The following is a 21309-nucleotide window of genomic DNA, read 5'->3' on the forward strand; positions in this document are numbered from 1 at the left end:
CTGCACCACTTGGGGATGTAGGTTCCCTCGAGAGCATATCTGCTGCCACATTCAGGATGTCAGGTACGTGCGCTGCACGTAGAGATGCTAGACATCCCTGAGCCCAGAGAAGGAGCTCCGTGCCATAAGATGGAGGCGGTGGGACCTCAGTCCACCCTGATGGTTGATGTAAGCCACCACTGTGGTGTTGTCCATTCTCACCAGGACATGTCTTCCCTTCAGCTGCGGAAGGAAAGACCGCAGGGCCAGCAGTACAGCTCAGAGCTCTAGTGTATTAATGTGCCTGCCACTCCAAGGGGGGTAGCCATCAGCCGCTGGCCGACCTGCTCTTGGTCACACCCCCCAGCCGACCTGGGAGGCGTCTGTGCTAACCAGCTCCCGGCGGCACATCAGCATCTCCACCTCACCTGACAGAAAGGAGTGACAGCCCCACCTCAACAATGCCCTGAGGCACTGGGCGGTCACCCGCAACTGGCGCTTCGGGTGCAGCCGGTGGGAGTTAAACCACCGTTGAAGAGGCTGGAGATGGAGCAGACCCAGGGGAATCAACAACAAGGCCGCCGTCAGCAAATCGAACAGGCGTTGACAGGTCAGGGCGGATACCACCCGCCCCTGCCAAAAGAGGTCGAGACAAGATAAGATCTCCTGAACCCTTCTGGTGGGCAGGCGTGCTCACATGAGGACTGAGTTCAGTTCCATGCCAATGACGGCCACCCTCTGGGTGGGCGTCAGATAACTCTTCTTGTCATTTAACAGTAATGCACAGCCCGCCGATGTGGGTCAGGAGCATGTCTCTGTCTGACAGGACCTGGGTCGGGGCACAAATCAGCCAATCGTTCAGGTAATTGATAAATCAACAATCCTCGGGACGTGAGAGGTGCCAGGACAGCATCCATCACACTTTGTGAAAGTGCGGGGTGCCAAGGAGAGGCCTAGGGGAAGAATCATGAATTCGTAAGCCGTCCCTTCGAAAGCGAATCGGAGGTACTGCCAATGAGCTGCGTGAACAGGAACATGAATGTATGCATCCCTCAGGTCCAGCGTCACAAACCACTGGTCCCTGAGTACGGCCTGCATCATGTGGTCTGGGGACAGCATGTGGAAACTCAGTACCTTCAAGTATCCATTTAGGTTGCGGAGGTCCAGAACCGGTTGAAACCCTCCGTCTCCTTTAGGACCACAAAATAAGTGGAGTAGAACCCACCTAGCCGTTCTGATGTCTCGATCCTGCGGATAGCACCCTTGTCCAGAAGTGAGGAGCTCTCCAGACACAGGGTTTTCTTCAGGAGGTTGGCCTCCGTGGTGATATGAAAGCCCCTGAAGGACGGGGGCCGGCACCGGAATTGGAGTCGGTACCCCTCGAGCATTGTGGACAACACTCAGGGGGACTCCTCACCCTCCTCCCACTTTGCCCTTTGAGACCGGGAGAAGTGGCCGAGGCCGGGGAAGGGTGTGTCAGGGGTCCTGCAATGGCCCGCTTCTCCTCTGGGGACTCGAGCGCCTGGGTCCCCCAGGCACGTCCCTATGGCGGTGATGGTTGACAGGTTGTTGCTCCACCGCACACTGTGCCCCTCCCCGCTGTCGTCCCTCAGCACGAGGCAATGGGGTAGGAGAGGGACTCCACCGTCGTTCGGGTGCAGGTGGGTGGCGACGGTCCGTCTGCCTTGGACCTGGGGCCTGAGGAGGTGGCATGAACCGTCTCAGGGTCTCCTTGTCCCTACAAAACTTATCGGTCTGCTCCAGAATGTCATCAAACCCTGGGCCAAACATCAGCCCTGGGGTGATGGGGAGAGTGGCAAACGTGCTTTGGAGAGCAGCTGTCAGATGGGATTGGGCCAGCCAGAGAGGTAACCACCTGCGCCATGGCCCGTACGTTGGCGCGGGGCACATTCCTCTGGAGCGACGAAAGCAGGCAAGACACCTCCATCGCTTCCCGGAGGAGCTCCTCTTTGCCCTCCTGCAGCCGGGGCAACAGAGTCTGCAGGTGCAGGTAGGCCTGCAGCAGCATAGCCGTGTTGATAAGGTGGCCAAGAGAGCAGAGGGAGCAATATGTGGCTTTCAAGTCTGCATCAAAGACTCTGGGGGGTCCCGGATTCAGTTGCGGGTTCCGCCCTATAATCTCCCAGTCCGGGTGGACCATGGCAGCTATCATGGTGTCCATGATCGGGTACTCCTGGGAGGCAGAGTGTAATGCTAACGAAATGCAAGTATGACAAACCACGGGCGGAAGATACAGATCAACCACACACAGCGAGTGGAGCACTCAAGAGAAGGGGCTGGCTATGTGGCCAGCTGCTCCAAGATGCAAACAGCCAGTGAGTATAATTCCACGCAAGATATTACACTTACCAGTGACTTAACAAGCGAACTTCAGAAAGTTTGTACCTCAAACCATATGGACTTCTGCCGAGAAAATGAAAGAGAATGTGTGTTGCGGCCAGGGGGTCTATATATAGGGGCGGACCCCAGCCGTGACACAGGTGTACATCTGTAAATCCTCACCTCGGATGTATCCCTCCGCCGCGGAGTGATACCAATATATTGGAGTGATCCATATAGTGAAACATAACGTGCAGTGTCCTGGCAGATAGGAACATTGTTCAGACAAGTTCAATGCCTCTATTGAACAAGGAAGACCATATCTACTCTCTGCTAGCATGATCGTGCAATTGACGAAACACAAAGGCCACAATAATTGCTACAAAACATGACTCGTCATAGACAGCTATAGCGCATAATTGTATTATTACATTTTTTAAAATAATATTTAATGTTTATTTTTGTACAACACAAAAAAATACATAGCCAAAAACAATAGACAACTCAACATTTACAGACACAAATTTCAACAAACATTAATGACCTCACAATTGCTCAGACCCACATGATCCCACCATCCTGCCATCTCAGAATAAAACTTTCTAATTTCTCATTCCCTGGACATCACCTGTGCTTGCAGTACTTCATGCCATATAGCTTCAAACTGCACTATTCTGCTTCTCTCTGTAGCCCACATTTTTCTATATTTAGAAAATAATCCTTTTGATTCATCCACTGACTTAACGATGGATGGTTATTTGATTTACAGTTTTCAAGCAAATGTTTTTTCAAAATGATTGACAACCCATTGGATCTTTCACCGCACCCTCATATGCCATATCTTGAAATATGCAAATAGACAGATTAAAAGTACATTTAAACTCAGCAAAAAATAAACGTCCCTTTTCAGGACCCTGTCTTTCAAAGATAATTTGTAAAAATACAAATAATTTCACAGATCTTCATTGCAAAGGGTTTAAACACTGTTTCCCATGCTTGTTCAATGAACCACAAACAGTTAATGAACATGCACCTGTGGAACAGTCGTTAAGACAGTAACAGCTTACTGTAGGCAATTAAGGTCACAGTTATGAAAACTTAGTACACTAATGAGGCCTTTCTATTGACTCTGAAAAACACCAAAAGAAAGATGCCCAGGGTTCCTGCTCATCTGTGTAAACATGCCTTAGGCATGCTGCTAGGAGGCTTGAAGACTGCAGATGTGGCCAGGGAAATAAATTGCAATGTCCGTACTGTGAGACGCCTAAGACAGCGCTACAGGGAGACAGGACGGACAGCTGATGGTCCTCGCAGTGGCAGACCACGTGTAACAACACCTGCACTGGATCAGTACATCCGAACATCACACCTGCGGGACAGGACCAGGATGGCAACAACAACTGCCCGAGTTACACCAGGAACGCACAATCCCTCCATCAGTGCTCAGCCTGTGTGCAATAGGCTGAGAGAGGCTGGACTGAGGGCTTGTAGGCCTGTTGTAAGGCAGGTCCTCACCAGACATCACCAGCAACAACCTCGCCTATGGGCATAAACCCACCGTCGCTGGACCAGACAGGACTGGCAAAAAGTGCTCTTCTCTGATGAGTCGGGGTTCTGTCTCACCAGGGGTGATGGTCAGATTTACGTTTATCGTCGAAGAAATGAGCATTACACCGAGGCCTGTACTCTGGAGCGGTATCGATTTGGAGGTGGAGGGTCCGTCATGGTCTGGGGGCGGTGTGTCACAGCATCATCGGACTGAGCTTGTTGTCATTGCAGGCAATCTCAACTCTGTGCGTTACAGGGAAGACATCCTCCTCCCTCATGTGACACCCTTCCTGCAGGCTTATCCTGTTATGACCCTCCAGCATGACAATGCCACCAGCCATACTGCTCGATCTGTGCGTGATTTCCTGCAAGACAGGAATGTCAGTGTTCTGCCATGGCCAGCGAAGAGCCCGGATCTCAATCGCATTGAGCACGTCTAGGACCTGTTGGATCGGAGGGTGAGGGCTAGGGCCATTCCCCCCAGAAATGTCCGGGAACTTGCAGGTGCCTTGGTGGAAGAGTGGGGTGACATCTCACAGCAAGAACTGACAAATCTGGTGCAGTCCATGAGGAGGAGATGCACTGCAGTACTTAATGCAGCTGGTGGCCACACCAGATACTGACTGTTACTTTTGGTTTTGACCCCCCTTTGTTCAGGGACACATGATTCCATTTCTGTTAGTCACATGTCTGTGGAACTTTTTCAGTTTATGTCTCAGTTGTTGAATCTTGATATGTTCATACAAATATTTACACAAAATATTTTCAGGCGTGCTGAAAATGAACAAAGCTGACAGTGAGAGGACGTTTCTTTTTTTGCTGAGTTTATATTGTAAAACACCCTCTCATCATTCATAATTATGTAGGGATACTGGAAAAACACTCCAAATAGTGTCTGACGGTGAAGTTTCCCTTTAGTCTTTATGAACAGAACACATTAAATGGGATGACATTCCGTAGCTGAAAAGCCACGCCTGCAATTTTCTGATAGGCTGCAGCTGTTACAGTATGCTGCCAATTAGCAATTGATGTGCATGTTGTCAACAGAGGAGTCAGTTTTGGCACAGTATGCTACTGGCAAGGTTGCTAGTGGCTGCAAGTGTTTCCAGTTAAGAAATGACAATTTGCCATTAGTTTACTGGAAAATGCACAATAACCTCTTCACAGTGCAGTTCATTACTGACATATTCTTGTACAAAGTCGTTGCGTGTTGTTTTTCCATGTTTTTCTATAAGTTTATGTGAAATCTATACGCAAGCTTTTTTCTGGTTTAGTAGCATCATTTATTAACTTTTTGCTAATTATAATATGTTCAATTGAGTTTGACTTCACTACAGCATTCATACTACCTTACTTTACTTAGTCAGAGGAAAGAGAGTATATAGGATGGTCAATGAAAATAGGATGCACCTGAGCTCAATTTCATAGCAAAGGGTCTGCTTTGTCATTATGGGGTATTGTGTGTAGCTTGAGGAGGGAAAAAATGTATTTAGTCAATTTTAGAATAAGGCTGTAACGTAACAAAATGTGGAAAACGTTAAGTGGTCTGAATACTTTCTGAAGGCACTGTATATATAAAGGCACAGCTTTTAAAGAAGGAACCACTGTAAGTGAATTTGTCCCAATACTTTTGGTCCCCTAAAATGGGGAGACTATGAACAAAAAGTTCTGTCATTTCTAAACAGTTCACCCGATATGGATGAAAATACCTTAAATTTAAAGCTGACAGTCTGGACTTTAACCTAATAGTCATTGTATCATTTCAAACCTAAAGTACTGGAGTACAGAGACAATACAACAAAACTTGTCACTGATCAAATACTTTTGGAGCTCATGGGGCGTTACAATGATGGTAAAAACTTGGAGAAATGTTGGGATCAAATGGGTTTAAAACTTCCTAAAAGTCACAGAGGGTGCACGGAAGGACATGTCAAAATGCTGCATTTTGGCACTTAAGAAAGTCTTTATTTATATAAAAACATAAGATTTAGTGAATTCTCCATGGCTGCGTTTTGACAACCAGTCCAATTCTGATATTTTGTTCACTAATTGGTATTTTTTCTGTAATATCTTTTTCGGTATGTGTTCGGAATTCATTGGCATCGGCTAATGGACTCTGAAATAGAGCTGATGTGAAAAGATCTGATGTGATTGGTCAAAATAATTGGGCTGCCCATGTGGTCTATATTAAAGGGCACTTCCATTAATTATTTAGAGTCTAAGAGGTTGACATGATATTTTTTTACGATGGTCATACTATGGATCATATAGCTAATTTATTTAGAATTTTAGGACCCCTTTAGGCATAAAAAATATACATACAGTTTATATTTGATAAAATATTGATTTTGACCTTTACTACTAAAACCCATAGAAACACATTGAATAACACATTCATAAATAGCAAAATGGACAGTCAAAAAAGGTTTTGAAGTGTCTGTCCTAAATCTAGGAGATGTACATACTACACATATTTAACCCCTTTTTCTGGGTAAGCACAAAACTACCTTCATACTTCCATCTGTTTTGTTTACCAGTACCGGTTACCTTCAGACGTCTCCTGTGGAGGATGTAGAGCAAAACAGAGAACACCATCGTATTCGTGAGAATCTCCCCTTTCCACAGTGGGGTCCCATTAGTTTGCAGCCCAAAAGGTTCGGAAGCTACAATACCAAACAGAAGATGGCACATTGACGGTACCGCGAAACAGAGAACACCATCGTGCTCGTGAGCGTCTCCCCTTTCCATGGAGTTTTTGGGATGTCTCATGGTCTGACAAACATCGCTCTAACTCTGCCAGCTTTCACCACAGATGCGGAAGCTCGACACTGGCGGATGCGGTGGATTGAGACGCATCCAACGCAAAAAAACTGACAGATTTTGATGGGGATTCTTTTGTTGTGTAATATAGATTGACACACCGGTGCGTCAGTCGCCTCAAACAGACTTCGAAATTATATATTGATTCACAACTTCTACTTAAAACGTCAAAGGGCACACATTTTGTGGAATGACCCTGATAAGTTTTAGGTAGCATATGGCTGCCATCCCTATCTTTCCTCTCAGTTAAAAGGTGTCCTGGGCCTGGTTTTCAGATACTGTGGTTGTGATGTTATACAGTGCCTATACTGCAGGCCTAGCTTTATATTTAATTGTCAATTGTTATGTAACGGGTTGTGAATTTTATGGGGTAAGTATTTTCATGACGCAGTGTAAAAGAGAGATCGAGCCTACTCCCTGTACCACAAAAGCTGTAGCGGTGGTAGAACCCTCTCATACACCATAGAGTTAAAGTCCTGTTTCTCTCCCCCTGTCCCCCAGGTATATTCAGGCGGCCACCTCACCAAAGGACATTATCATTGTGGTGGACATCAGTGGCAGTATGAAAGGCTTGAAGATGACCATTGCCAAACACACCATCAACACCATCCTGGACACGCTGGGGGAGAACGACTTTGTCAACGTCATTGCTGTGAGTCAACCCTCCACTAAGCACCAATGGCCAGGCAATCTCAAACAGGGTCTTCTGATTTCCATGGATTGAAATGTGAAAGATTCACAGCCATCCTCAGTTGATCTTTGGTTGACTAAGACAACACCATTACACCATCACACCTATACACATTACCCTTTATAGCACAATACTGTTGCATTGCAACACTGTTACAGTACACTGTTGCCAGGACTACAGACTGACTTGACAAGACCCGTGCTTGTCATCTTTTCTCCTCACAGTACACTGACTATGTGCGCTACGTAGAGCCCTGCTTCCAAGGCACTCTGGTGCAGGCTGATTTGGACAACCGTGAGGTAAGTCCATTATCTGCTTCTTACCTCTCAGCAGGGCTCTAGCAACTCAAAGTGTTCTATTATGACATTACACCCCTATGGAGGGAGAAGAGTGAGTTCCCCCTTGGCTGCCAGGCATGCTTCTGGGCTAGGTGTGGCATAGTTGGCTCCACCTCTTGGCCTAGGCCCTACTTCTTGCATCAGACCAGTGTGGATCAGAGAGCAACCATCAGATATATATATATGTATATATATATATATATATATATATATATATATATATATATATATACTGTATGCAGAACACAAAATTAGATATGATACAGAATTATAATGTACTGTGTGCATAAAATGTATTGATAAATCAATCCATACGATTTTAGCCTGCAGGATTTGTGCGTAGGTAGTGCAATGTGTGAGAGGTATAACCTCCTAAAAAGTTATATTTCATCTGTCAATCAATCACTCTCTGCCCATGTACTGTACCATAGCAGTAAACATATAGTAAAATTAGTGAGGGCTGGGCAGGCAGGGGGGCAGGCAGGGGGGCAGGCAGGCAGTGAGGTAGGCAGACAGGCAGACAGGCCCGTCGACTTTGCGCTTGGGGCTGATAGGTTTATGAGCAGACACTTTAAACACTTTTAATGTTTTTCTGAGTTTTAAATATGCTACAACCTACAACCAGATCTTCTCAGGAGAATTTTGGAAGCCTCTGGCACGTTAATGGGTATAACCTCAGGAATGAGGTACGCACTATGGTTACCCTTAGGACCTAGAAGAATTACTCTCTCTTGTTAAGGTTAACCATGCCTGTGTGGTTACCAGGTGTGTTATTAAGTAAACAAATGTACAGTAATACATATTTCCTTATTTGCATTATAATTTTTCCTTAATCAATCAATTAATCAAAAACCATTGGCATAGTATATTTAATAAAATTGTCACAGAGTGATTAATAGCCAGCAACCAGAGACAGCAAACAGGTCATATTGGCCATAAAAAAACTCCCTTGGTATACAGTCAACTAGACTGGTTTATTTGACCTTACAATGTCCTGTCTTGTCCTGTCTTGCTCTGTGCTGTCTTGTCCTGTCCTGTGCTGTGCTGTGCTGCATAATTGATAATTATTATTTGACCCTGCTGGTCATTTATGAACATTTGAACATCTTGGCCATGTTCTGTTATAATCTCCACCCGGCACAGTCAGAAGAGGACTGGCCACCCCTCATAGCCTGGTTCCTCTCTAGGTTTCTTCCTAGGTTCTGGCCTTTCTAGGGAGTTTTTCCTAGCCACCGTGTGTCTACACCTACATTGCTTGCTGTTTGGGGTTTCTGTCAGCACTTTGTGACATCAGCTGATGTTCAGCTGATGTAAGAAGGGCTTAATAAATACATTTGATTGATTGATAATTGTCTGTACTTCACATTGCATTCTCACCATAAAAAGTGCTGACTCTCTCTCTCTCTCTCTCTCTCTCTCTCTCTCTCTCTCTCTCTCTCTCTCTCTCTCTCTCACTATCCAGCATTTTAAGGTGCTGGTGGATGAGCTGCATGTGAAGGGAGAGGGTAAAGTTGCGAAGGCCATGAAGGAATCGTTCAAAATCTTGAACGAGGTTTGCCTCCAGCACACACACACACACACACACACACAATCACATACATAACAACCCCCCACACAAACATACTTCCACACAAATGCTATTGGCCCAGTATCAGTTCTTCCTCTGTGTGGTGCTTCCTCCCAGGCAGCGACCAAGGGCCAAGGCAGCCTGTGCAACCAGGCCATCATGCTGATCACAGATGGAGCCATGGAGGACTTCAAGGACGTGTTTGAAGAGTTCAACTGGCCTGATCGCAGGGTACTGTAGGGCAAAACTACTATTTACTCTATATGAATAACTACACACCCACTTGACCTACAGAAATACCTATTTGCAGTACTCTACTTCTCTATTTCCCTACTGACCCAGAAAAGCTAGATCTATAATAGAGGACATTACTCTAAAGGCCTTTACAATGTAACCTGTTCAGTATTTACTCAATGAACTTACTGAATTGGATATCAGTCTCCAATACTGTCTCTTTCAGGTGCGGCTCTTCACTTACCTAATAGGCAGAGAGATGACCTTTGCAGACAACACCAAGTGGATAGCCTGCAACAATAAGGGTTACTACACACACATCTCTACTCTGGCTGACGTACAGGAGAATGTCATGGAGTACCTTCATGTCTTGAGTCGACCAATGGTCATCAATCACAATCATGACATCATCTGGACGGAGGCCTACATGGACTCAGTGGTGAGTACGGCAGCTGTACTTACCCAGTGTGCTTTGCCTAATAACTACGTTCTGCCGTTCTTACAGAACTGCACTTTTTGGGCTTCAAAGGCAAAGCATTGTTGTTGCGTTTGATTTAACCTCATGATTGTCACCTCACATTGTCCTGTTTGAAAGTCAACTGTCTGCTGTATTCTCATGGGTGCTGCCAGTTACAGTACATTCGTTTATTCATTCTGTGTAACTGTGTTGTTCATGAGTTCTCCCTATGTTTGTCTTCTGTCCTGCTACTGCGCTCATTCTCTCATCTCACCTCACCTCTTTCACCGGACCTGACACTCACTCACTCACACTGACAGCTGCCCAATACAAGGAGGTAAAAGAGCCACTGTGGGAAATACAGCTTGTCTAATAGTGAAGCTCTTGTAGTGCATTCCTCTTCTGATTAGTCTTTGTGGTAATATTGAATGCATTCTCCCAAGCTTAAGATAGGCTACCAACAACTGCAATTATATGGCACCCTCTAGTGTAGCGATTTTTTATTGCAGGTATTAGTAGTGAACATGTAGTAGTAGTACCAGACCCAACAGCTTTTTGATTTGGTTTAGGATTAACAAAAGATCATTAATGTTGCCATTTCTCCTTCAGCTCTTTGCCACAAAGGCTCAAAATTTACTTCTCATGACCTCCGTGGCAATGCCTGTCTTCAGCAAGAAGAAAGAGACGGTCAGTGGACTAAAAACTTTTGTTAGAATTCAAATGTATTTTAAACATAGGCATGGTGGTAATCAAAGTAACAACAGTAGAATTTGTAATTGTAGTCTCATGCACCAGACACTTCTTCCCCAATAGCCTGGGGACAAGGTCACAACTGTAGTAAAGTACAGCTATAAAATGTATGTGTTACATGTTTGAACCAGATTAAGCAGCTCTCTGTGTGTACCATACAGCAGTGTTGCAGTGACATTTTGCAGTAGTTGTTGCCATTACAAGTGTTATAAACCCATCTCTCCCCCTTTCTCCTCCAGCTGTCCCATGGGATTCTGCTGGGTGTGGTGGGTTCTGACATCCCCCTGCTGGAGGTCATGAAGTTGGCTCCCAGATATAGGCTGGGTCCACATGGTTACGCCTTCCTCAACACCAACAACGGTTACATCCTCGCCCACCCTGACCTACGACCTCTTGTGAGTTCAGCTGCTGTAGAGCTTGTGCTTGTTTCTGACTATAGTCACTACTATAGTATTACAGTCACTACTAATACTACTACAGTCCCTATATCTATGACTATAGACATGACTGCAGTCACCAGTACTGCTACCACAGTAAAAACTACTACAACTCTAACCTGGGCTCAAATCAAATCCTTCAAATACTTGTTTCAGGCTACCTGAGAGTGCCAGTCGGTCTATTGTGTTTAACAATTATCACAAACTTTTACACGGTTGCTTTTTTCCCATTTTTAATATAGATAATATCGATTTGATGTTGTAGAATCCAGAGACATGTTTTTTTTTTATAGAAATGAACCGAACGAAAGCGAAAGACAAATCACAATGGGAAAGGAAAGACACTTCATTGAGCAGTATAATGCGAGAGAATCAACTCCGCAACATCCTGAAACATACAGTGGCCAATAGCATTCACATGAGCACACACTTCAAACATGCAACCATATTAAAAGCACATATAGGATGTTTTTCCCCAAACATATCCAGTGGAACATAGCACTCACATAAACATTTATATCTGTATTATAATATAAGTGTATAAGATGTAACTCCTAAACCCTCATCATCCTCCTCCTGAACACTCTCTCTCCACCTGTCTCCATTGATTTACACAGAACTCTTGGTTACAGATCATATTGACAGTAGAGTTGATGAACAGTGCCACCATGAGCAACACCATCATTGTGACATGCAGGATACTCCCTTGCTGAGACAAGGGAAATTACACAGTTTGCTCTTGTAGTAGTACACAGGATACACGGTAGATTACTGGTACCAGCTGCAGTGAAAACATGCAAAGGTAGAAGGCTACAGTGCAACAAGCACGGTAGTTGTTCAGTTGGAGGGCCACAACAGCCTTGCGTGCCTCATTGTACATACGCCCAGAACTGTATTTGTATTTAGTAAGGATTCCCATTAGCTGCTGCTCTTCCTGGGGTCCAGCAACATTAAAACCTCTACAGGATCGGTGTCTCCCCCGCGGGACGGTTGAGCTAACGTAGGCTAATGTGATTAGCATGAGGTTGTAAGTAACAAGAACATTTCCCAGGACATAGACATCTGCTATGGGCAGAAAGCTTAAATTCTTGTTAAAACCTCTTGGCAATAGGGGGTGCTATTTGCACTTTGTAATAAATTCGTTCCCAAATTAAACTGCCTCGTACTCAATTCTTGCTCGTACAATATGCATATTATTATTACTATTGGATAGAAAACACTCTCTAGTTTCTAAAACCGTTTGAATTATTTCTCTGAGTGAAACAGAACTCATTCTGCAGCACATTTCCTGTCAGGGAGTGAGATTTCAGAAATTGAGGTCCCTGTTCTGAGGTCAGTTTATAAGTCCCCATGTAAGCCATCGGGCTACATGCACTGCATACGTCTTCCTCTAGATGTCAGTAAGCGGGGAGAATTTGAATGGAGTGGATTGCGCAATCTGGGCCACTATAAATGATCATGGAACGGAAGTACCATTCTTTTCAACGGGACATCTGGCGCAAGAGGACATCACAATGGCGTCCTGCAAACGCTTTCGTTTTAGCAGTTCTATATCTCCGGTCATGTTTTTATTCGTTATAGGTGTTAAAGACATCATAAGGTAGTTAATTTAAACCGATTTATAGCAGTTTATATCAGTTTATTGCGATTTTCCTGGATTTCTTTGTGATGCGCTTTCACGAGTTGGACACCTCTCCAGTGGGTGGCTAACGTTAGCGGCTATTTCGACAGGACAAGAGGACATCTTTCAACCAAAAGACGATTGTTCTGGAGAAAGGACACCTTGCCCAAGATTCTGATGGAAGCTCAGCTAATAGTAAGCAGTCTTTATGCTGTTAATTCGTACTTATGTTGACAAATGTCAAATAATAATTCCGCCATGAATTATGGTGCGGTCTCGCTTTAGCGCACGCTGTATTGCGCAGTAACGTTAATTTTAAAAATCTAACACAGCGATTGCATTAAGAACTAATTTATCTTTCATTTGCTGTCCAATCTGTATTTTTTAGTCAAGTTTATGAATAGTTTTCGATTAGATTAGGTGCCTCTCCAAGATGGCGCCGGACAGATTGCTTGAAGTTTTGGCCACTAATCACATTGTATAACCACGATTTGTGCCGCTAAATATGCACATTTTCGAACAAACTCTATATGCATTGTGTAATATGATGTTATAGGACTGTCATCTGAAGAATTCTGAGAAGGTTAGTGAAAAAATTAATATATTTTGGTGGTTTATACGTTATCGTTATTTTTAGCTTGAATCAATGCTGTTGTGATGTTTGCTATTGTGGTAAGCTAATATAACGCTATATTGTGTTTTCGCTGTAAAACACTTAGAAAATCTGAAATATTGTCTGGATTCACAAGATCTGTGTCTTTCATTTGCTGTACGCTGTGTATTTTTAAGAAATGTTTTATGATGAGTAATTAGGTAATACACGTTGCTCTCTGTAGTTATTCTAGTCGCTTTGGTGAGAGTTGTGATGGTGGCTGCAATGGTAAACTATGATTTATACCTGAAATATGCACATTTTTCTAACAAAACATATGCTATACAATAAATATGTTATCAGACTGTCATCTGATGAAGTTGTTTCTTGGTTAGTGGCTATTTATATCTTTATTTGGTCGAATTTGTGATAGCTACTGATGGAGTAAAAAACTGGTGGAGTAAAAAAAGTGGTGTCTTTTGCTAACGTGGTTAGCTAATAGATTTACATATTGTGTCTTCCCTGTAAAACATTTTAAAAATCAGAAATGATGGCTGGATTCACAAGATGTGTATCTTTCATCTGGTGTCTTGGACTTGTGATTTAATGATATTTAGATGCTAGTATTTACTTGTGACGCTATGCTAGGCTATGCTAGTCAGCTTTTTTACTGATGGGGGTGCTCCCGGATCCGGGTTTGGGAGGAATTAGAGGTTAATCTAACTGCACTGTCCAATTTACAGTAGCTATTACAGTGAAAGAATACCATGCTATTGTTTGAGGAGAGCGCACAGTTATGAACTTGAAAATGTATTAATAAACCAATTAGGCACATTTGGGCAGTCTTGATACAACATTTTGAACAGAAATGCAATGGTTCATTGAATCAGTCTATAACTTTGCACATACACTGCTGCCATCTAGTGGCCAAAATCGAAATATGCGCCAAACCTGAAATATTACATGTTGGGCTTTCAAAGACAATGGAACAAAAAATGTAAATAACCACCTGTATTTTCTTTGTTTTATCTTTTATATTCTCCTACATTAATTTCACATTTTCACAAACTTCAAAGTGTTTCCTTTCAAATGATATCAACAATATGAATAGGCAGTTAGATTTGAGTATGTCATTTTAGACGAAAATTGAATAAAAGGGTCCGATCCTTAAGAGGAACCTTGGTGAATTCAGCATGTCAACACTTCTTACAAAAACAAGTAATTATGAAGTCAATCTCCCCTCCACTTTCAGCCAGGAGAGATTTACATGCATATTATTGTTAGTTCTCCGTGTACATTTAAGGGACAGCCATGCTGCCCTGTTCAAAGCCAATTGTAATTTTCTGAGGTCCTTCTTTGTGGCACCTGACCACACGACTGAACAGTAGTCCAGGTGCAACAAAACTAGAGCCTGTAGGACCTGCCTTGTTAATATTGTTGTTAAAAATGGGCAGACTTCTCCCCGTCTTAGCTACTGTTGTATCAACATGTTTTGACCATGACAGTTCACAATCCAGGGTTACTCCAAGCAGTTTAGTCACCTCAACTTGCTCAATTTCCACATTATTTATTACAAGGTTTAGTTCAGGTTTATGGTTTAGTGAATGATTTGTCCCAGATACAATGCTTTTAGTGCTTTTAGTTTTGAAATATTTAGGACTAACTTATTCCTTGCCACCCACTCTGAAACTAACTGCAGCTCTTTGTTAAGTGTTGCAGTGATTTCACTCGCTGTAGTAGCTGATGTGTATAGTGTTGAGTCATCCGCATACATAGCCACACTAGCTTTACTGAAGGCCAGTGGCATGTCATTAGTAAAGATTGAAAAAAGTAAGGGGCCTAAGCTGCCCTGGGGAATTCCTGATTCTACCTGGATTATGTTGGAGAGCCTTCCATTAAAGAACACATTCTGTATTATTTTAGACAGGAAACTCTTTATCCACAATATAGCACGGGGTGTAAAGACATAACACATACATTTTTCCATTAGCAGACTATGATTGATAATGTCAAAAGCCACACTGAAGTCTAACAAAACAGCTCCCACAATCTTTTTATCATCAATTTATCTCAGCCAATCATCAGTCATTTGGGCAAGTGCTGTGCTTGTTGAATGTCCTGCCCTATAAGTGTGCTGAATGTCTGTTGTCAATTTGTTTACAGTAAAATAGCATTGTATCTGGTCAAACACATTTTTTTCCAAAAGTTTACTAAGGGTTGGTAACAGGTTGATTGGTCGGCTATTTGAGCCAGTAGAGGGAGCTTTACTATTCTTGGGTAGCGGAATTACTTTTGCTTCCCTCCAAGCCTGAGGGGACACACTTTCTAGTAGGCTTAGATTGAAGATATGGAAAATAGGATTGGCCATATCGTCCTCTATTATTCTCAGTAATTTTCCATCCAAGTTGTCAGACCCCGGTGGCTTGTCATTGTTGATAGACAACAATAGTTTTTTCACTTCTTCCACACTCACTTTACGGAATTCAAAATTAAACTGCTTGTCTTTCATAATTTGATCAGTTATACTTGGATGTGTAGTGCCAATGTTTGTTGCTGTCATGTCATGCCTAAGTTTGCTAATCTTGCCAATGAACAATCATTAAAGTAATTGGCAATATCAGTGGGTTTTGTGATGAATGAGCCATCTGATTTAATGAATGGTGGAGCTGAGTTTGCCTTTTTGCCTAAAATTTTATTTAAGGTTCGCCAAAGCTTTTTACTATCATTCTTCAATTAATCTATCTTTGTTTCATAGTATAGTTTGTTCTTCTTTATATTCAGTTTAGTCACATGATTTCTCAATTTGCAGTACGTTTGCCAATTGGTTGTGCAGCCAGACTTATTTGCCATTCCTTTTGCCTCATCCCTCTCAGCCATACAATTTTTCAATTTCCTCATCAATCATTGGGGATTTAACAGTTTACAGTAATTTTCTTAATGGGTGCATGCTTATTAGTAACTGGTATAAGCAATTTCATAAACGTGTCAAGTGCAGCATCTGGTTGCTTCTCATTACACACCACTTATACACCATATTAGGCCCAGCCTTTGGAACTTTAGTTTTCCTAGATATAGCTACAACAGTGGCAAGAAAAATTATGTGAACCCTTTGGAAATACCTGGATGTCTGCATAAATTGGTCATAAAATTTGATCTGATCTTCATCTAGGTCACAACAATAGACAAACACAGTCTGCAGTTTCTGTAGTTTCTGGATCAGACCTGCACAACAGTCAAGAGGAATTTTGGACCATGGACCAGAATCAAAATGAATGACTGCCCAGAATCGGCCCAAGTGCATCGGGCCACTTCCGTCTACTGGAATTCAGTCGACTTTGCCGGCATCTTACCAGAATCCCCCCAGAAGTGGCCAGATGCAAATTTAAATAAATGTATACATATTTACCTGATTTAGTAATTTTATATATTATTATCAATTTTATACATACAAATTATACCCATCCACAAAAAAACATTTTGTGTCAGAGGAAGCACAATACACCTGTTGACCGTGTCAGCGTGCATGGGCCTGGCCCGCTACAGGAGTTGCTACAGCACGATGGGACAAGGACATCCCGGCCGGCCAAACCCTCCCCTAACTCGGACGACGCTGGGCCAATTGTGCGTCGCCTCATGGGTCTCCTGGGCGGGTGCGGCCGGGAGCATATGTAACAACCAGCATATGTAACAACGCAGTTTGCACTGCGATGCAGTGTCTTAGACCGCTAAGCCTCTCGGTAGGCTCCATCCAGAAAGTTTTTAATGCTTATCAATTGCCTTGCACAACGTATCAAAATACTTAAATACTACACAGGACATTTAAATGTTAATTGTATTTTTTTATCAATAAATAATTAAATGTTAATTATATAAAACAGCCCATGTAATCATTTGCCAGAGAGTAGCCCCAATTGGTCCGAGCCCCAAGTAATACATTTGGGCCAGATAACTTTCACCGGAATCGTCCCGAACTCAATCCCCGCATCCTCGCCATAAGTAATACTGACAAAGGCGGCCCAGACTCGGGCCACATGACGTCGGCCGAGTCTGACTCTCAGCCGAGTGCCCCCCGACTCTCAGCCGGAATCGTCCCAGATCCACTGTTACGAGCTGGGACCCCCAAAAATCATAGTACGTTGGAACAGAAGAGCGTACAACACAGGGAATGCTGTAATAATGCTGTAATAAAGCCAACAGATTAAGGTATAGGACGGCTGCCAGAAGCACTCTTTAAGTCTCATCAATCCAATGAGTAGGTAGCTGTTTATCGCCCGAGTGAGGAGAAATAGAAGGAAAAGCATCAGAAAGAAAAAGGTTTTCCCTTCAACGATGTGCCAGAAAAAAAGATGTAGAAAGAGTATGCGGTACTGTTGAGCGTTGTTGAAGTCATGGTGTAGGACTGACTGATCAGTATGCGGTAATGTTGAGCATTGTTGAAGCCATGGTGTAGGACTGACTGATCAGTATGCGGTACTGTTGAGCGTTGTTGAAGCCATGGTGTAGGACTGACTGATCAGTATGCGGTACTGTTGAGCGTTGTTGAAGCCATGGTGTAGGACTGACTGATCAGTATGCGGTAATGTTGAGCATTGTTGAAGCCATGGTGTAGGACTGACTGATCAGTATGCGGTAATGTTGAGCGTTGTTGAAGCCATGGTGTAGGACTGACTGATCAGTATGCGGTACTGTTGAGCGTTGTTGAAGCCATGGTGTAGGACTGACTGATCAGTATGCGGTACTGTTGAGCGTTGTTGAAGCCATGGTGTAGGACTGACTGATCAGTTGCAGTAGTACAGTAGTCCTTAGATCTTGGAGGGAAAGTGCCAAGTGTCTGCAGTCCTCGGACTCAGCAGATGTATCTTCTACGACGTACTCCGTGTATGCAGCCCTTTGGTGGGAGGTCATTCAACAGTGATTGATGAACTATAACACATTCAACCACAATTCTTATCAATCCATGTCTGCTCAAAGGAAAGGCATGTTCAGCTTAGCCTGGTCCCAGATCAGTCTATGCTCTTCCCAGCTCCATCAATCATCATTGTCAATGGACCTGCTCAAACCGCCCAAACAGTTTAACCTCACGACAATCTCAGGGCTTTATTTTCAGCTGGCGTTAAGCCAGCGCAAGTGTCAAACGCACGCTCCTTGGCAATTTCCTCTGGCGCTCGGCTATCTTCGATCACTTGTGCCAGGATTGGTAATTGACCTGTCTTGTAGGAGCTCTCTTGCGCTGAGGTGGGAGGAGTGGAAATATCTGATGTGTGTCGTTATAAAACGTGCACCAAAGTGCCAATGTCAGGCTGTGCTGGTGGGGATATTCTAGACCAACCAATACCTGGTCTTAGCGGTTACATGACTGGTTATGGCACGGATTTTGACAGAGGAAGCACAGCCTATCTAGACATGATACACACTGCCCATATGTGCATGGAACAATAGAGATGTGCTTTTTGTACCCATTAAGCTAGTATTTAGAAACATAAAAAATTATGTTTTTCCCCAATTAGTTTCAATTGATTCAAAACCAAGCATAGCTTCCCCTCCTGCTTTTGTCCTGCCCAATGCATTCGCCAAGTAGTCAAGTCTATCGATAAAGGGTCGCTTTCAAATAAATCTCTATCTACAAAGCTGTGTTAGACGTTTGGGAGCATCAAAAATGTGAGCGGACTTCCCCTTTTTATCTGAAGGCTTACATTATTTAAGCCAGCTCCTGTTATTATTTTGGATGTACATAAAACCACTCATGTAGGCTACATGTCCATATGCTCATCATGGAGCGAGAGACGAGCCGAGCGTTGTGACCCTATTTAGAAACATTTAAGTTATTTTCCTGTAACAATTGCTTGTTTCCCCTTTCATCTGATCGAAAAACAAGCCTTCAGTAGGCTACCCTTACCCTATTATAATGAAAGCTGTTTCAACAGCAATGCGTCGGGTGGATTTCTTGTCCTGGCCATGCATTAGCAAAGGAGCCTATCCATAAAAGGTTTCTAAATTAGGCTTTTGCCATCATGCTTTTGCATTATTCACAATTCACATAGGCCTACCTGCAGTGCGTACTCCATTTGGCTTGTATCCATCCCCATTTCCAAAGAGCGCCTCTTGTCAGGTTACAAAGATGCGCTCCACCAAACATATTTCAATTATTCAGTCATATAACGCCATATCAACGGTAGGCCTAAGATATTTCTTGCTTATTGAAAACGTTCCTCGCACATACAATACAATTTATGGGAACCTAGTCTTTTTTATTTGAGGAGCAGTGCAATGCTTAGATATGCCTATGCTCATTGAAGCCAATTTCAACTATGTTGACTGTCAACACTCCAAACATATTGAGCAAACACTGGATGTATTTTATATTTATATATTGTTATTACTCGTTACTGTAGCCTATGCTACTTAATAAACCGTAGTATAATAAACTGTAGTATAATAGACTCAATGAGAATATTCCCTGCCCCCAGCTGAATTGGAGTTGATGACAACGAAAATACCGTCAATAACCTACAGAACTTGAGACAACAACATGCAGTATTAAGCCATGAAACGCATTGATTGGTCAGTGAGTGGCCAAACCCTCGTCACACCTCCAATAAATGTTTTCATCAAAACCCAGCCCTTTCGCGCCACCGCCAGGTATTGAGCTCATAATTCCCTCTGTGAAAAGAGCAAAAATATTTCTGACACCCCCAGACCTATAGTGCTACTGCCAGTGCTAAGATGTACCTTTGTGTCAGGGTTGTTAAAATAGAGCCCTCTGTGTTCAAGTCGCAGATTTTGTAAAGAATCACTGATTGGTTGTTGATCAGAACATGAATAAATCCATTACATGGTTAAAAAGTGTCTTGTGACAGCATCATGCTCAACATCTAGAGCGTCACAGTGCAGGGTCGTATTCATTATTGCACACCACACACAGTACAATCGCAAAAGTTAATTCAACTCTTACGGAGTCAAATTTAAAGACGCACTATGCAGAAATCTCTCCACCATTTCCTGATTTTTCTTAATTTCATTTTATGTGACAAAACAAGCAAGTATAGTATAGAGACTCATTCTACCATCTAAACCGCTGTGAAATATATTTTTCAGCACAAAAAAATATTGTATTTTCAGCTGTTTAAAGCTGGTGTACCAAACCGAAAAGTAAAAGACACAAAACTAAACTTAAGAACGGGAAGCATAGAAATAGCTCACACAGAACATGTATACCGCTTCTTAGACTTGCTTTCAATGAGAAGGACAGATCTATAAAACACATGTGAATTTGGTCAAGTCGCCCAAAAAGTTACATACAGTTAATTCGGGAAGTATTCAGACCCCTTGACATTTACACATTTTGTTACATCACAGCCTTATTCTAAAATGTATTACATTATTTTACACACAATACCCCATAAAAACAGGTTTTTAGAAATGTTTGCAAATTTATTTAAAAAAAAAATGAAATATCACATTTACGTAAGTATTCAGACCCTTACTCAGTACTTTGTTGAAGCACCTTTGGCAGCGATTACAGCCTCGAGTCTTCTTAGGTATGACGCTACAAGCTTGGCACATCTATATTTGGGGAGTTTCTCCCATTCTTCTATGCAGATACTCTCAAGCTCTGTCAGGTTGGAAGGGGAGAGCTACAGCTATTTGCATTGTCTTCACTGTGTAATTAGGGTCGTTCTCCTGTTGGAAGGTGAACCTTCACCCCAGTCAGGTCCTGCGTGCTCTGGAGCAGGTTTTCATCAAAGATATCTCTGTACTTTGCTCCATGCATCTCACCCTTGATCCTGATCCCGGTCCCTGCCGCTGAAAAACATTCCCACAGTATGATGCTGCCACCTCCATGCTTCACGTAGGTATGGTGCCAGGTTTCCTCCAGATGTGACGCTTCGCATTCAGGCCAAAGAGTTAAACTTGGTTTCATCAGAACAGAGAATC

General features: G+C 43.1%; 1 protein-coding gene across 1 annotated transcript in view; it reads left to right on the top strand.

Moving 5' to 3' along the window:
• LOC120066590 (voltage-dependent calcium channel subunit alpha-2/delta-4-like) overlaps positions 1 to 21309 on the top strand; it is a 79140-nt gene that overhangs the window by 16330 nt on the left and 41501 nt on the right. The window contains exons 8-14 of the mRNA XM_039018014.1: positions 7189 to 7339; positions 7603 to 7677; positions 9179 to 9268; positions 9401 to 9514; positions 9744 to 9956; positions 10584 to 10661; positions 10964 to 11119. Of these exons, the coding sequence (XP_038873942.1) occupies positions 7189 to 7339; positions 7603 to 7677; positions 9179 to 9268; positions 9401 to 9514; positions 9744 to 9956; positions 10584 to 10661; positions 10964 to 11119 (877 nt within the window). The remainder of the gene's footprint in view (positions 1 to 7188; positions 7340 to 7602; positions 7678 to 9178; positions 9269 to 9400; positions 9515 to 9743; positions 9957 to 10583; positions 10662 to 10963; positions 11120 to 21309) is intronic.

The sequence above is a fragment of the Salvelinus namaycush genome, chromosome 21 (genome assembly GCF_016432855.1).
Source record: "Salvelinus namaycush isolate Seneca chromosome 21, SaNama_1.0, whole genome shotgun sequence".
Taxonomy (NCBI): Eukaryota; Metazoa; Chordata; class Actinopteri; order Salmoniformes; family Salmonidae; genus Salvelinus; species Salvelinus namaycush.